Below are 17,012 nucleotides of genomic sequence, written 5' to 3'. Positions count from 1 at the left end.
ACAATAAATTGTGTATATTTTTTTACACTGAAAAGTGCCTCTTCACTGTAGTTTGAGAAGAACTTCCACTCATCACAGGAACCATTTCAAACAAGCTGATTTCATCAACTTGAAAACCTTAACCCAATTCCTCCCCCAGATTCATTACCTGTAACAGAATCCAGCGCTATCCACAGGGCCCCGCGGTGAGAGCGCGATCACACACGTAAGAAGCTTCCAGCTAATGAAACTGTGTTTAACGGGTTAAGAAGCTCAGCGCACCTCTTTTATCAGCAAAGCACGTATACGCTCTCTCATCCTTAGTATTCCTTCCTTCCAATAATGTATTCTAATCTGTTTCATAACTGTCTTCTCCCCTCAATGTTTCTTAATCAGCACTGGTAGGAAGGCAAGTTCCTAAGAGTCTATACTTAACAAAAATTCACATTCTTTAGATTGAAGGACCTGATGCTCAGGTAGATGTCATCCTCGTGTGGGCGTGCGGTACATAACGCAGAGGTGGAAAAGCTCCTTTGCATCTTTTCATTTACACACTGCTACAGTTCTGCACTTAAATGATCTCACATGGGTCTCGTTTGCAAAATGTTGCGAATGCATTTGCAAAGAAAAACACACGAGCAGTTAAATCAAACGCGATTGGAGGAAATATTAGGTTGTGTTTATGTTGTTCAGTTGCTCCTGCCAGGGAACGGACGGCATGTTGACTAGACCAAAATAATCCTGAATAAACACATCAAGGAAACTCTCTCTGTGCAACACATTTGGAAAAAAAAAATGAAATCTATATTCACAACGTTCTAAACAAATACGGCACTGAAAATAGTGGAAACAAACAACAAAAAGCAGCTTAAGTTTTTGATAAATACAAGAGACAGCGCCATTATGACCTACTAACAGACGACATATGGAGGGAAATCACGCAGCAGGTATGTTCTTGCTGGGAGCAGTGTTAGAACTTAAAACACTGAAGCATGTCAGGGCTAACCAGAGAAATATGAAAGCTCCAGTAACTAAGGGGCCAGAACACGGCGCGCGCTCTCTAAAACCAAAAACTTTCTGGAAACCTTTAGATGCCAGAGGAAGTGAAGCGGGACCAGTAAATCCAAGTCTTGATGGATTATCAGATAAATTAAAGGAAAATGTTTCTGCTTTTGAGGACAAACTTCCAGATATAAATTGTATAATATCTATTAGGGTTGGGAGGAAGAACTGATTCATCATTTTAATGTAATAATTAATCTTGTTTATAAACTGAAAATATAAGCTGAACATTTTGGTACCAGTCAGTGGTTCATTTATTTATTTGACTTAAGCCGAGGTGAGAGCTTTTTTGGTTTGTCTCCTTGATACACAAAACATGCCAAAAAAAAATAAATAAAAAATAAAAAATTAGAGTGAATGAGTAAACAGTTATCTATCATGTAAATAAATTATGGAATTAATTGTTAGTTTTTATTAATCCCAATATATATGCTGTTATGTCACCAAATAATTTCCAGAAGATTAAAGCTAGGTCATCTACATTTTCCATCATTTTCCATACTTGCGTATGAACCCTGTAAATTGTAGTACTCAGGAAATCAAAAATGTAATATTTGCCTTGGCTCTAGAGAGGATAAAGTAACAGAAAAGAGAAAACAACCCGGGTGATGTCATAGTTATGTCTGGCGCATTATCTCAGTTCCTGAAAACATTTTTAAGAGGAAACCTGAGCTATCAACCTGGCTGTACAGTTTGAAAGATGTCAGTAATCACCTGGCATGGAGGGTCGAAGCTCTTTTGAGTGGCATTAATGAACATGTGCTTTAAGAGCTGGACTGATATTCCGAATGGAAATTCAAGACACCTCATTCTCTGCTGCTTCAATTTCTTTACATTTCTGTTTTGGCCTCTCCCTCTAAGACCCCAACATTATGGAAGTGCCACACTACATAAATGCCACAACCTTTCACCATACAGGAAACAACTACGCTGTACTTTTTTTTTTGTTCATGTCGTGACCATCTGCCAGGATCTAGAGAAAGTTTTATGAAACCGTGTGCATGTGAAACTGTTCTCACTGGCACCCAACGTGTGCAAAAGCAAGCGCGCGTGTGTGGGCGGCGGCTTCTGTTAGTCGCTGTGTGCGTCTACTTTCAAGGAACGACGCGCACACAAGACCGTCTTCAACGTGTACACAAACCGTAACCTTTGCACTCACCATGAAGAGGACGCGGAAGTTGGCCAGGTCTCCAAAGAAATCCTCCACGCTGACTGAGTGCGGGTCAAAGGCGAAATAGCTGCCTATGCTCTCGTAGAGCTTCTGCATGTTCTTGTGCATCGTGGACAGCTTTTCGTACTGCTCCCGGGCCTGCTTGGAGAAGCCGTGATGGGGGACAGAGTCAAGGAATCAAGCGGAGGACTGTGGAGAAGACACATCTCATGCACAGAGAAAACTCATTCAGAATGCACTGTAATCAGCAATATCACCTCACACCACACAGATATGTCGGCCTGCGAAAAAAAATAAATATGATGACTTTTATAAGCTTTATAGCATTCAAAAAGCCCACCTATGTCAAGGTCAAAGCAAAACAAAACACTGGATAAAGAAGGGTCAGAGACAATCTAATGTGCCATTACAATAACCTCTCCATCTCACTTTGGAGTCAATAGCATGGTGAGCTAATAGCTGCAGCCCTGGAGTAATGGAAAGGTGTTTTGTAGTCAGCAGCATGACACAGATGGTTGCTGGAAAAGCTGATTGCAGTCATTGTTCTATTGTTTCTCACAACAACAGTGGGGTCAGGTTGTTTTGAACCTCACAGCTCACGTCGCACTGTGTAATTTACTGAACAGGCGGAGCACTTTTCTCCTGGTGAATGACTATTGACAGCCGGCATCAGTTAAGCATTATCACAGCAGCCATTGACCTCATAGAAACTGCACTTGGACACTGCAAAGACTCACAGGTCCTGGGTGGGATGAGAACGACACAACACACGCACGCGTACATATAGACAAAAGCCGTACAAAATTGAGGACGACGATTTACGACACATCAGCAACGACGCCCTGCTGGGTCTTCAGACATTTCCAGGTTTCTCCAGCTGTTATAGCTGTAATATTTGCAATGGCAAGCTAAATATTACGTCTCTTATCATATGGAGCAATAATGCTCAATGGTCAGTGGGTAAGACAGGTTATAGACAAGGCAGAATGTTGTGCAATAGAACAAGACAAGAAGAAACCAGAAAGATGGAACCTGGAAACATCCACTGAACCACTTGGGTTTTTTTAGTCCCTGCTCATACACTCCATACACTTAAATGCTATCTAATTCAAAGAAGCCATTCAGACATGCCGCCTCGTCATATGTCAACTGCAGCCGTTTAAGTATCTCCACCGATGATGGCTTGATAACTACCTTTGCAAAGTTGCAAAGCCTTTTTTTTTTTTTGGTGTATTTTCCAAGTAAACACCTGACCCGCTAGCATTTGATCAAAGCGAGGCACAGGAACTTCTTTGCTGATGGCAGCAGAGACAAGTACAAATCGTTACATCAGCCTCCAGTATCTGAGGACAGAGGAGTTGGGTGGAGGAAGTATATTTTTAATGGCAATGTTCTGCTACAGTAAAAAAAAAAAAACAAACGAACAACAATACCTGTGTTTGGACCACTGGGTCAACAAGACACACGATGGATACGCAAAAAACCTTTCCTGAAATTGGTTTCAATACCAGCTTTCTGTGATAAAACCGCAAACACAAGAAGTGTTGTGAGCAGTGTTTTCTTGTGGTAAACATCTTGTGCATCGTATGCTCATTAGTTTTTGTGAATTATTTAATTCAAAATGTCCTTTAAAAATAAATGCTTTGCAGACATGACAGCACCAGAGGTCTGCTAATGCATTTCTGGCGCGTTTTCCAATTACACTGATAATACATACATTGACGCGGCTATTGTCAAGAGATAAAGAAAGACATCATTTGGATTGTTCTGTGCTTCTTTATCACACAGTTAGTAAGACGGCAACTTTGGATTCTTGGTATCATGGGTACAGTTACAGGCAATTAATGCTCTTATGCAGTCGCCTTGGCAACGTAGGCTGGTGGTTCAGTGTGTGGTCTGTGATTCCCTGGGCCAAACACATATCAAGATATGGTTTCATGTGAGCAACACATTATTATTATGTAGTCTGGAAGCCACAGTTTTTCTCTTTTTTTTAATTTAAAGTGTCGGTTAAGTATCGGTTGTTTTTCTGATCTGTCATCTTGTCCATGTTCAGGTCCAGGCATTGTTCTGTGTCCCCAGGCAAGCTATTAACTCATAAATGTTCGTGATGTGGCTATAAATAAAACATTTACGTGTGCACTTACTTACACATGCTCATAAGTAACAGTGGGAATGTGGAAACTTCTTTGTGTTTATTCCTGCGTGGGAATAAAAGCACTGACGGGGGGGATGGTTGGATTCCCGCCGTGCAAACATAGCAGCGATGGCACAACCCAGGTTAGGAGTAAGCCCACAGACCTAAGACCTAATGGATCCTTCAGCTCTTCCTTGTCTTTATTTTCATGTTAGCCTGGACCTGTTTTTTTTTTTTTACTTGAGTTGCATTTGTTTGGCAAGGTTTTAAAAAGAAAAAGGAAACCCCTTCCTAGAGTTATGTCTACCATGACGAGTGCCGCGTGGTGAGGCGCCATTTATCAGTGAAACTTAACCTGAGTACCAGAGCAGTCAGTTTTAAGTGCTAGACTGAGAATCGTTTTACAATCTCCCCTTTGAGCAAGGACTAATTGGCCATGATGCAGAACAGGCTCTAAAAGGTGAAAACGATAACTGTAAAATTGTTAGAAGCTAAAATATTTAGAGAACAAGGATCATCGGCAGGAACGTGTCGTAAACCAACTGTGTGTCAGTTTAGCAGCAAAACACGTGCTGATATCGTTCAACGCAGGCAGAGAAATGCTTATTAACAGCATTTACATACAATATTGATTGTGCAGTATTGATCGAGTGCACTGTGCCTTTAGCTAAGGAAATGTTGAGGACACAATTGTTGCCTCTCTTGCAGAGTGTCAGTCAAAGACACGGAGGCACCGGTTCCTTTCGGTGCTGATTGTAGCTCTCTGTGTTTCTCCTCTCTCTTTTTTTCTGAGATACCCGCATACGCACACGCACTGTGGTAGATGTGTCCCACTGGGGACTGGACTGAGGCAGGCTGGGCTTTTGCTCCTTGTATTTCCACATCAAAGACATGTCATATTGATGGAGTTTGACGCACACTATCCTACAGCAACACAACCGGTATGGTGGAGCTTTATCCAACAAGCATACAGAAACGGAATAAGCAGGCAAATACACACATAGTACACTGTCACACAGTCACACCATTATTCTTTGAATGTCTCTCTGTCAGATTGTCTTTTACTCTTTTCTTTCCCTTAGAGTCTCAGAGTCTTTGTGGCCTTTATTGTCTCTCCTTCTCCAAAGATAAACCTTTTTCATTTTCTGTCTCCTTTCCTTTCTTCCCATCCGCCACTGTCTCAAAAAAAAAAACATTGCCTTTACTCTTCTACACTTCTACATTTTCCCTTGATATTCTCTCCATTAAATTCTCAGACCCTCTTTCGCTCCGACTCAGAGTAAACTTTCAGAAGTATGCTGTCTGAGCCAAGTCTTGTCCCTCCAGTCACTTGGGTTTAAGGCGGGGCAGGGAGCAGAGGTGATGGGTCTCAAGGTAAAGCATCACGCAGCCATCGGTTGCCCCAGCCCTGTTTGTCAGTCTTTACTCTCCTCTTCAAGCCGTCCTCAGAGGAGGGCTGCCGCCTGCACTTCCTATGCACTAAACCAGAGCAGAACAATTGCTTCAGGGAGGGAGGGCTCAAAGTTCCCGACGTGGATGTGAAAGTATTTTCTTGTAGTGCTTACTGGATTGTGTGAAACGTATGTGGACACTTAATTATGCCCATATAGCCATATTCTTCTAGACTGTCTGCTTAGCGCAGGAATTCCTATTTTTGAGCACTGTTAAAAATAAAGGAAGAGGATACAAAGACAGTTGCAGTCCAAAGGTGACTTGCAGAAAAGCAGCCTGTCACTCATCACTGACTTACACGGCTTCTGCCCCCGACAGCGTCAAACATGTGACGTCAGCGCAGCGCTCTGTTGCGTGTGTTTATCACTCCCTGGTGTTGCCTAACTTATCCAGAATTAGGTCTGCGTCCTGCCACAGTGTCCTCATTACGGTGTTTAATCAGTCACTTTCTATCTATGCGTTTGACAAGCCAGAAAGGGTACATTTAACATTAGTAAGCCGCGATTAAGGGCACTCATTTTTAACACCAGAAAGCGACATCGAAATTGCATCCAAGTCAGACTTACCCTAGATGTGGAAAAAAAAAAAAAAAAAACGAGAAAAGGCCAAAACAAAGTTAAAACAGTGTTCACAATGGCCACCTATGTGGCTGGCAATAAATTACCTGGTTTGTTTACCTGTGCGCATGAGAGAGTTATTAAAGTGCTGCTTAAAACCCTTCAGTGGGGGCCCAAAAAGCCTCCTTAATAAATCTCCTGTAACCTACTTCCATTAATGTTTATTTAATGCTTTTCCTATGTGCTAGTTGGCCCCTCCATCCAAGGCCCCACACTAAGCCTGCTTTTCTCCAAACCCCACCATCCCTGCTCCCTTTATCCCCTCACCTACTGCCAACAGCCCCTGTGGGCCAAATTACACCAAGGCTGCCCACTGACTGGACATAACCCATTATGTTAGAATGAGAGGGGGGTGAAGGAATGTCTGCGGCGGGCGGAGAGAAAGACAGCTGAGTATTAGATGTAAAAAGTGATTCCAGCTACTCAGATCGGTGAATAGACGCATTAGCTCTTATTTTGTAATAAAGCTAAAGCTGTTCCCTGCTTTTGTATTTAACAAGTCAGCATTTTTGATAGCATCGCTTTTTTTTTTTTTTTAAATGTATGTATACAAAACCAGTTTCAGAAATTTGATTGTTGGGGTGTGTGGAAGGAGGAGGGAAGTGTGTGAGACGAAGGAGAGAGACTACTAACAAAAGAGGCAGATCACCAAATAGGTTTTCTACTAGCAGGATAAATATGTGGTGGCTACATACCAGAGAACAATAACCCAGGGATGAAAATCACAAATCACAAACTGTCAACAAACGTATCTGACAGCCGTCCAGAACGTAACTCAACATATGACCTCATCAAAATAATACAGCATAGATTAATATTACCTGACACTAAATGTGAACCACAGCACCAGGTTTCTGTGCCTTGATTCAAGTTGTTTCTTCTAATGCAGCGACCCATTTACTTCTCTTTTCTTTGACTAAAGCAGATGTCTGTAAAAATGTATCTCTGACTGCTTTTCAAATCTGTTGGTTCAGTCAATCGCACAACAGCTCTTCACCATTTTTTATTTAGTTTTATAATTTAGATGTTATGATTCATACTAATGCTGCTAATCTCCACGTTCAACTGTCACTTTTTGCCGCTCAGTGGCTGTAACCATGGAAACGTCCACTTGCTGTGACGTCATGCGTATAACCTCTATATGTTTTCAATTCAAAGGTCACCTATATTATTACACTATATCACATGACATGACATGACATCATCCATTATGTCTCTTTATTGCTTTAATAAGAACAGAAATATTTTATTATGACACAGTTCATACTGTGCATTAGTCTCGTATCATGTCCTAAATTGTAGACGTTCACATAACTGTCTCCTTAATGAAGAACCTGAAAGCTAAAATGCTGCTTTAAAAGCTTTCTTTTTAATTTGAAAAATCTCTGTACTACATCTGTGTTAAACTTTTAGTATAAAATGGCATTGATTTTATAACATACTGGAGTCTCTGGATGTACTAAAAGGCTGAATCCATCTTGGAAATTTGAATATAAAGTCTATAAGAATGCTAGCACCTCTAACAAACTAACACATGTGCTTTGAGCTAAATGCTAGTGGCAGCAAGCTGAAATGATCTGAATTCACAATGTTCATCCGTCATACCATTAAAGCCTGAACCAGATGATATTTCACTAGTCTGGACCATGATGGCGGACGGACTAAATGACCAAGCAGCATAGCCTTACAGCATAATACTAAAAAATGACAGTCAACCTGCACCGCTCACAAAAACATTTACTGGGTACTGGAGCATTAGGAGAAACCACGACAGAACACACTGATAAACTCAGCTCATGAGTCTGAAATGGGAGCCTGTTTGCAGCCAGAAGGATGCCAAAATTCTAGTCCATAGTAATCAAAACAACACCTTGGATGGAAATCAACATGAAACCACATGAAACCACTGAGAAATGCTATCCTGTGGATCGATCACCGTCCCTACACTCTAACCCGCATCTCGTTTTTCCTGCTTCCCCCGTGTCTAGTCTCACTCTTGGATGTTAGAAGGTGCCAACAAGGTGCTGATTATTCACTGCAGCAATGGAATATTAATGTAATGTACGATTCCAAAAACAGTTCTTCCCATGGATTTAGGTCATCTTAATTATGTCTCAATAGGTGTGTCTCTACATAACTGTCAAGTGAATTAGAAGCAAACATTTGAAATGTTGCTTTAAAGAAATGATCAAAATGCTAATTTGGCCAGTTTCTACCGACTGGTTTTGAATGAATGAACTAGCTCGCATGGTACCGTCATAAGCTGGCAGCGTGCGATGGCTATAACGAGCATACTGTTAGACGTAGATGTTTAAACCGAAAACAAAACAAAATCCTGGAGAAGAAGGAACCTGATCGCTTTAGCCGACTACGAGCCAAAAATGGAGAAAGTGCTTTGGGTTTTTTTTTTTTTTTTTGGGCAAATACTTTTTCTTTCATGTCAGCTAGAACGGAGATAGTTCATGTCTGGAGAAATGCAATTATACAAAGAGCATGCACACACAAGATCACCTCGAAGCTGAAACTGCTGATCAGTCATGGGAATCGAATGTTTCCACAAACCTTTTCTCATACGACGCTTGTGATGTTGTGCTCAGGGTTATGTGATGGCCGCATGATACTCTACGCTCCCTGCTGCCGGGCTAATGTTTAGTTCTTTACGACTCTTTATGGCGTATGTGGGTAAACGTGGGACTGGTCACACACCCAGCTGACAGCGCTGCATGCCGAATAGGAAGCTGAATCTCTAAAGTGCCTAAAACATTTGCACCGCTCTTGACATTTATATTTAATAACACTGAAGGATGTATTTTCCACACATCAGACATTCAGTGAATTATATTACCGCGATGACATAGGGGTCGTGACCTCTACTCCCTCTACACGCCTCTCCATCATCTTACCTACAGCTCCCATCTCCTTTTGCTCTGGAAATTAAAAGCCAGATTTGATGTCAATTTTACTGTCAATTTATTCTGCCCGTCTGTCCCTGAAATATTTATACGTGTAGAGAGGATGGTTGCTTCTGCTCAGGCATTCAAAGCTCTTCACTACAGCACCCAGCTGGTGTTATAACAACTCAATGAGGGGGAGACTGGTGGGTGTAATGACTACATCTGATAAAGGAGGAGAGAGTACATAAATTAGAAATGAGGGGATTAGGTCCATGGGAATGACCTGTTGAATCATGGATAGGCCATTAAAAAAAAGCGGTCAGGGCACGGGGAAAAATACCAAGTAATTTGACGTCCACCACTACAATGGTGTCAGTGAGAGATGTGAACACAACACATTGCCATTAAGATATTGCAAAGCGCACACACAGTCACATTTTTTTTTTTTTTTTTTTTTTTTTTAAATCTTTGATAACCGTTTATGGTCCTTGTCATCCTTTCATCCTCACCCAAAGCAATCTGATGCCACATCGATGATCGGGGCCTGTGCCTCTATGTGTAATTTTCACAGAGCAGAAACATGACAATGCAAATCCACTGTGTTTACAGCGTTCATACTTGTCAAACTGTAAAAGGTCAAGTCTCTCGCTTCCCCTGATCTAATCGGTAAACATCAATCCCTACCTAACGCTACAATGACTCGCCCCTTGAAGAGAAAAGCATGTGCAGGAACGCGGGCGGCACGCATGTCATTAACCAGACGCAGGTTAGATTGTGTTTCACATTAACAGCCAGAGAAAAACAGTTTGCTGCTGTATACGACGTGGAACGCGCACAAGATCAGGGCACGTCTTGATATTTAATGTTTTGAAAAACACCCATGAATGATCTTTAAGATGCTGATGAAAGCACTTTTATTGATTTGTTCCTCAGTGAATCCTGCCATCTTCCCTCCATCTGCACAATGGAGCTGGTAGAAACTGGGGGGAAAACTAGTTTCCTCTCATGATTACACATGCTTTCACTTTAATTATTTAATCTTGTTTAGATGCATTTACGGCACACCTTTCAATACCCAAATAAGATGCATTGCTACTTGTTTTATCAACACAGCTCGCTTTAGTGCCAAACTAAATTGCAGCCGATGCTGCATTGTGTCTAATCTACATATGCTCCGCTTCCTGACGTGGCTCTCCATATTCCTTGATAGTGCATCATAATACCAGCACACTGCACTCCTAGCCTTCAGTTACGGGAGCAGAGGCAGCTGTTCCTTGTTGTGTGATCAATTTAAAAGGCAAGGCCTGGCTTCATTACTGAAGAAATGCGAAACTACTATGTTTGTACAGGGCGCACAGTACTGACCGGCTCCCCTGAATGCGCCACGCCTGTGTAGTTCTGCGCGACCATGATAGTGATGACACACAATTGCATGTTTGCACTTTTCTGCCTCTCTGTTTTGTTTTAATGGTTTTTATCTGCCTCTAACGAGCCACGCTCACTCTCGGAAGCCACTCGTTGAAAAGCTTGTCTCAGCTACATTGTTAAGTGTTTTGCATCCTACTGATGTGTGTTAAAAAAAAAAATAGTCATGTTATTTTATAATTAGCAGCAACATGTCTACGTCCTGAAACAATGGAATATACTGTGAAATACAAGCTAAATTTCAGGTTTTGTATCCTGGGATGCATTTCCCCCCCCCCAATGATGAAGATAATGTATTTCTAAGGGGAGGGTCTTGTATGTGAACATGTATGTGACGGCGTATTTCAACCCAAGCCACAACCCTTTTCGTTTTTCCGTGTTTTCGTCGCCTACATCCTAACCAAGCTGCGACTGCAAGCAGAGAGAAGAGCAGCATAAAACAAAAGCCAAATGAAGATAAAAGTAAAAATAAAACAATAAAGTAACAGTTTCACTTGGGAAATGAACCTCAGTCTCCTGGAAATCAGCTCATAATATTATATTATAACATAATAATATCTGTACCAGCTGTCAGATCAGAGTTCATGGGAGAAGAAATCTCTTCCCTGTGCAGTGCACTTACTCATTAATATGCACCTACTCTTACTGATGTTCACTAAGTGTTAAATATAGGCCTCAGTATCTGGCTATCACATATAAGGTATTGTATATTACGTGCTCCTCACTTCCTGTAGCATTTGCAACTACTGGCAGCTTTAAACAAATGTAGGTAAGTGTTTTAAAAGTGGTATTTGACCTCCGTTTTCTCACAGCGTCCCCAGATTAAATCTTTTTTATGTGATCACCGCGCTTGAAGTTGGACCTCTTGGGTGGCCACTTAATGCATGCCTTCTGAACACACACATAATCAAGCCAAGGCAGTGTGATTTGCAAATGGACATCATGTCGGGCTGCCTTTGATGCAGTGCTTCCAGACTGCAGGGGAGTGTTTTAAATGTCAGTGGAATCTCCTGCCTTCATGCTGGACTCTTTCAACCTCACATGTAGCACAAAAAAAAAAAAAAAAAGAAAGAAAGAAAAAAAAGAAGGGAAGATGAAAAAGTGTTCCCGGCGTTATACAAATGACATCGACAAACTGTAAATAACTCAACAACAAAATCAAACGTTGTTCTGCTCTAATATGGGAATGAGAGCAGGTGTCAGCTGGTGGCTACGCAGTATATCAGCAGTATATCACTTCCACAACTCCCATAAAAATGACTGATTTATTCTAATCAATTCAGATAGCGAGAAAGGGAGGAATCTGACAACAAGTAATATCTGCCAGTGGAGTTTGTACACAAACCATTTAAATGCCCAAATGGGATACAAATCAATGTCTAAATTATTTTGCTAATTTATGCCCATTGTAATACTCCCATTAAAGCCAAGGGCGTTAAGGGCGTAAGATCAGTATTTTGTTGTTCAGTGGCATAAACTGTATCGCAGATAATAATAAATAATTGTGGAAGGAGTGATAGAAAGGAGAGAGGGAGACCATATTGATCAGATTCCGTGGGTCAGACCACTGGCCCAGCAGCGCAGCGCGACAGAGTACAGCTAGATTCAATAGCCTTATCATTACCACAGCACAAACCCATTCAGCGGGTCAGCCTGTTTCGCCCCTGGTGTGTGTGTGTGTGTGTGTAGTGTGTATCTGTGTGTGTGCGCATGCAGAGGCAGGCGGAAAAAAAAAAGAAAAAAGAAAAAAAAAGGGGGGGTACATTTCGATTCTTTAAGCCAATGAATCCCATTATAAGACCACTTAAAGCACATTCCTTTGTTCAGAACACTTTCAGCCTAATGAAGTGTCCTACGAGTAGAAGAAGAAGTGGAGAAAAGAAGCTAGTGTGTTCATTCAACAGTGTTCACCCCATCACAGGTAAACTCATTGGTGGACGGATACGGGAAGAAGAAGAAGAAGAAGAAGAAGAAGAAGAAGAAGAAGAAGAAGAAGAAGAAGAAGAAGAAGAAGAAGAAGGGGATGTTGCTTAACAACATTTGTCTTTTAAAGCTAGAATTGAGGACTTCGCACCCTGTGACTGACATGAGTTAAATTGTACCCCACCGGCAGAAAGCGACACGACAAACGCAACATTCAAACAATGTGGGCTCTTTTAAATACAAAAGAGCAACCTTGTCCTTTATTCGATTACAGACGTGAGTGGCAGAAGTAGCTGCCAAAGAGCAGAGGAGGAGAGATACAGGCTGGGGAGAAAGGCATAATGGAGCCGTCTCCATTGGCAACGCAGAGGCACAGAGACTATTTTTAGCGAATTAATTTAAGGCTCTAAATAATTAACTGATAATTATCAGGCAATCAAGAGTAAGATAAAATGATCTCCCCAAGAGTTTTTTTTTTGTCATGTGGCTCAGCGGAGGGACAGAGGAGCTTTGTGTGGTTTGCCAGTCAAAAAAAAAATAAAAAATGCTGGATGTCATGATGTAGAAAGAGGAGGAAGAAAATAATTGACGGAGGAAATGGAAATACAGTAAGATGTGCTCGCTAGAAGGCAAGTGGATTTGCCAATGATTAGTGCCTAATGACTGACAGAAAACTGGCACTTAAAAAGCATTTGTGTGGAATAATGGATGTGTGCAGCAGCTGCCTCCCATGTTTACACACACAAACATGCATCCATATGTAAATGTAATAACCACGCTGCAAATGACACACGTCGCATGGCGTTAATATTAGAGGGCTCCTCCTAAACTTCCGCAAAACGCGTCGATTTCTCTCGACCCGCGCTGCTAAACTAGAGTGAGGGGGAGTGAGTAAAAGTTCGGTAGTCTCAGTTGTAAGTTCAGTGGACTGGTAGTGGATGTTTTGTGTTCAGGTTAGGTTATCTCCACAGCCGACCCTGACAAGATTCCCTCTAAAGAAAGAGGAAGAGGGGGGGAGAGAGCACTGACAAGCAGTTGATGAACTGCCTCTGGCTATGTGTTAGTGTGTGTGTGTGCGTGTGTGCGTGTGTGTGTGTGTCCTCCAACCTGTAAAAAAATAAAAGTACCCTCATTGCCATCTCCTTCCTACTAGGTCTTTCCTCTCCTTTTCATGTCTTTATCTCTCTGACCTGCTCATATTTCACTTCTGCTCTCCCCAGCCTCCCACTATTGCGCTGTTTTCAAAATGTAGATCGTAATGGGCTACGTCCGCATGAGGCCGACTGTCAAACAAACGATGGAAGTCTGTCAGTCTGTCTTCGCCTTGATTGCACGTATTTTCCTAGACCCTTTGTTGCTGCTTACCTTTGTGGCGTGTATCTAATTGAAAAACGCTATTGAGTGGTAAAGAAAACAAAAAATTCCCAAAGCCTTACCCACATGACAGCAGATTTTAATATAAAAAAGAACTATCCACAGAGAGGAGCGGAGTGTCTATCGACCACTAACAACCACTTGTTAAATGAAAATCCGCTTCTTCATGTGAAAAGATAACAAGGATTCTGAAGGCAGGATATGCAGGCATATGTTTGCATATTGTGTCCTCTTTTTTTTTCGGGTTTTGGGATTACAGAGAGGGCACAATTAGCTTTGCTGTGTGACGTGCTTTGGTGAGAGCTAAGGTTGACAGGCCTACCTAGCCTCCCCACTGCGCAACCTTTTATAAAATCAATGCCACCACTAAACACAACGCTCCCCTGTGGAGCCAGGCCCTGTTACAGCCTCCTTCCCGTTCTACTGTGGGGAGGAAAACACAGACAAACAGATAAATTAGAGCCTCCCCACCTGCCCTCCACTCATCCTCCTGCCTGTCTACTATTGTAATGTGACAACGGTACTGTCAGTAAAATTAAAAAAAAAAAAAAAAAAACAATTGTGCTTTTGAAACATGAACTCCTGAATTTAAATTTCACGTTCCTTGGCCAATTATAGGTTCTTTCTCCACAGAAACATTGCTTTATCTGTGGAAAATCGTTGCCACTGGCTTGACTGGCTGCTGATGGGTGACGTGGCAAAAAAAAAAGGTTTTGGTGGTTTTGCACATATTCAAGAACAGGATCTCAGCGGTGACTGGGCCGCGGAAGAAAACATTATCTCTGCTGTGATACATAAATTGCTTTCCCTGGAAAATATGGCAAGAAATCTGTATTATCACAACATGAACAAAAAGAAATCCGAGGAAGCAAAGCTGAAAGGGGATGGAAGGCAAGTTGTGAGCAGAGTAAATTGACGTTATCCTTATTGTCTGTGTTGCACCTCAAGGACAGAGCTTTCACAGACTGTTCTACAAGCACATGTTTTAGAGGCGCTGGCTTTATATAAATAGTCAGCAGTGAAAACAAGCCTGCAGTGTAGAGTTCGTCTTAACGCTACGATCAATGTGTTCATCATCTTTTACGCAGAATACTTATCAATATAGGCCTCTCAGTAACACACACTCACACTCTACAGGTATTTGCTTGGCTGTGTTACCTGCTACAACTGCTGAATAGCACCGTCGCCACAGTCATTTGGCAGTCTGTCGCTCTAATTTGCATCAGATTACAAGCCCACAGAGGCAAACTCTCCTTAATGGGTAGCATCATCCACTGCAGGTGGCAGGAAAGAAAACGTGAGCAGGGGACACAAACGACGATCTGCCTCCTCGAACGCTCACTTGTCATTGGCTGATTGCTGCTCTGGCGACATCCATTTGTGCTCAGAGATATTTTCAACTGCTCAATCTCTCTCCATTAACATTAACCAAACGATTCCACAATGTGCACGCATTAACCCAGTTATTTTGTTGATTGCTGTATCAGGCATTTCACTTAAAACCGCCAAGAGTTGACGCCACGAAGCCACCGCTTGAAAAAACGGAGCAGCCTCCCGCGACCGCTACACCTGCTTTTTTGATTGTCACGTACAGTAACGCCTGCGTGCGCGTTTTTTACGGCGTAGGTGATTTTAATGAGAGCAGATGCAGCCCACCTTTTATCGGCGTAGGCAGGGGTGGGCAGTCGTGGGTTGATGGCGGTATTGAGCAGGAGAACAATCTATATCAGTCATTAAAATGCAAATGTGTTTACCAAGTCCAGCTTTGATGCGGCACTAATAGCAAGCAGTGTGGAACAATCATGAATCAAACTTGTGTAGCGACCTATTGAACGCACGCCGACGCCATGTAATGAAACAAGAGCTGAAATAGGAGCAGTTTCGGCAGTCAATACAAAATCCTGTCATTATCCGAGAATGTGAAAGTGAGAATTAAGCGGCACAAGATGACGCTGGCACAGTTCCAAAGCCGCGTTTCAAAGGAAACCTAGATTCTTTGCCCTAAATTAAAGACTATTGCAAAGTGAGACAGATAGGAAACGCTGGTGCTCCCTGTAAATAAACACGGATAGAAGCACAACACCTGTTTATGCTTTGTAATCCGATGCAGCTGAATAGACCTTGCAGGTAGCAACGCATAGGGATCTCCTTATCATTCTGAAGATGCAAATGTAGAGATAATAACGCACCAACATTTCTTTTTATATGAACACTAGGATTGAATTCATTTTGCCAGGTGTGTTTGGCTTCCAACCCCTAAAAATTAAGCAGAGCCTACTTGTGATCCATAATCACAGGTTGTCTGCATGTGAAAACTTTTATTTACTTTTAGATGTGTTTTGCAAGAATTAAAAAGATCTTTTTGCCTCTATACTATTAAATATCTTTCTGATTTATTTTGCGACACCTTCTGGAATCCCAAGTACCAAGCTGGCTCTAATTAGAATCAGCTGTAGAGACAGAAACATTGCTCTGCTACTTTAAAAGGAAATATGGCTTTTATTTGTTGTGCAGTATCAACGGAAAAGGTTTTGTGAATTCAAAAAAGACAAATACAAATCACCTTTTACACATTACATTCCTTTTCTGTCCGTTGATGAAGTATTTTTCAAAGGTATCAAGTAAATAAAAAAATGATATAACGTTTTCAAGTTTTGGTTCCTTCCTTGCCCTTAAGTGGTAAACAAATGTAAACATGTAAATGCTGACACTTGTTAACATCCACCTCATCACATTAGACAACATTGGGCCACTTCTTCGTGGTATCTAATAAAGCAGTTATACTCAGCGTTCATGTAGAGGTGGGCTTTGTAAACCACATAAATCATCCTGATTTGACCTGAGAATTATCCCTTAATCTTCTCTGATTGGCTGAAAGAAAACCACATGCTTCTAAACCTCACTGAGAGGTACATCTAAAATGCGCGCAGAAGTTACCAAATATGGTTCCTTGGCCCATAAAGGGTTAAGCACCAAAT

General features: G+C 41.7%; 1 protein-coding gene across 7 annotated transcripts in view; it reads right to left on the bottom strand.

The window, feature by feature from the left end:
* diaph2 (diaphanous-related formin 2) overlaps positions 1–17,012 on the bottom strand; it is a 344,356-nt gene that overhangs the window by 62,374 nt on the left and 264,970 nt on the right. For all 7 annotated transcript variants that reach the window (XM_047584557.1, XM_047584556.1, XM_047584558.1 and 4 more), the window contains one exon: positions 2,201–2,365. In XM_047584557.1, the coding sequence (XP_047440513.1) occupies positions 2,201–2,365 (165 nt within the window). The remainder of the gene's footprint in view (positions 1–2,200; positions 2,366–17,012) is intronic.

Source organism: Mugil cephalus, chromosome 5, assembly GCF_022458985.1.
Source record: "Mugil cephalus isolate CIBA_MC_2020 chromosome 5, CIBA_Mcephalus_1.1, whole genome shotgun sequence".
NCBI classification, from domain to species: domain Eukaryota; kingdom Metazoa; phylum Chordata; class Actinopteri; order Mugiliformes; family Mugilidae; genus Mugil; species Mugil cephalus.
This window is presented reverse-complemented; position numbering and strand designations above follow the sequence as displayed.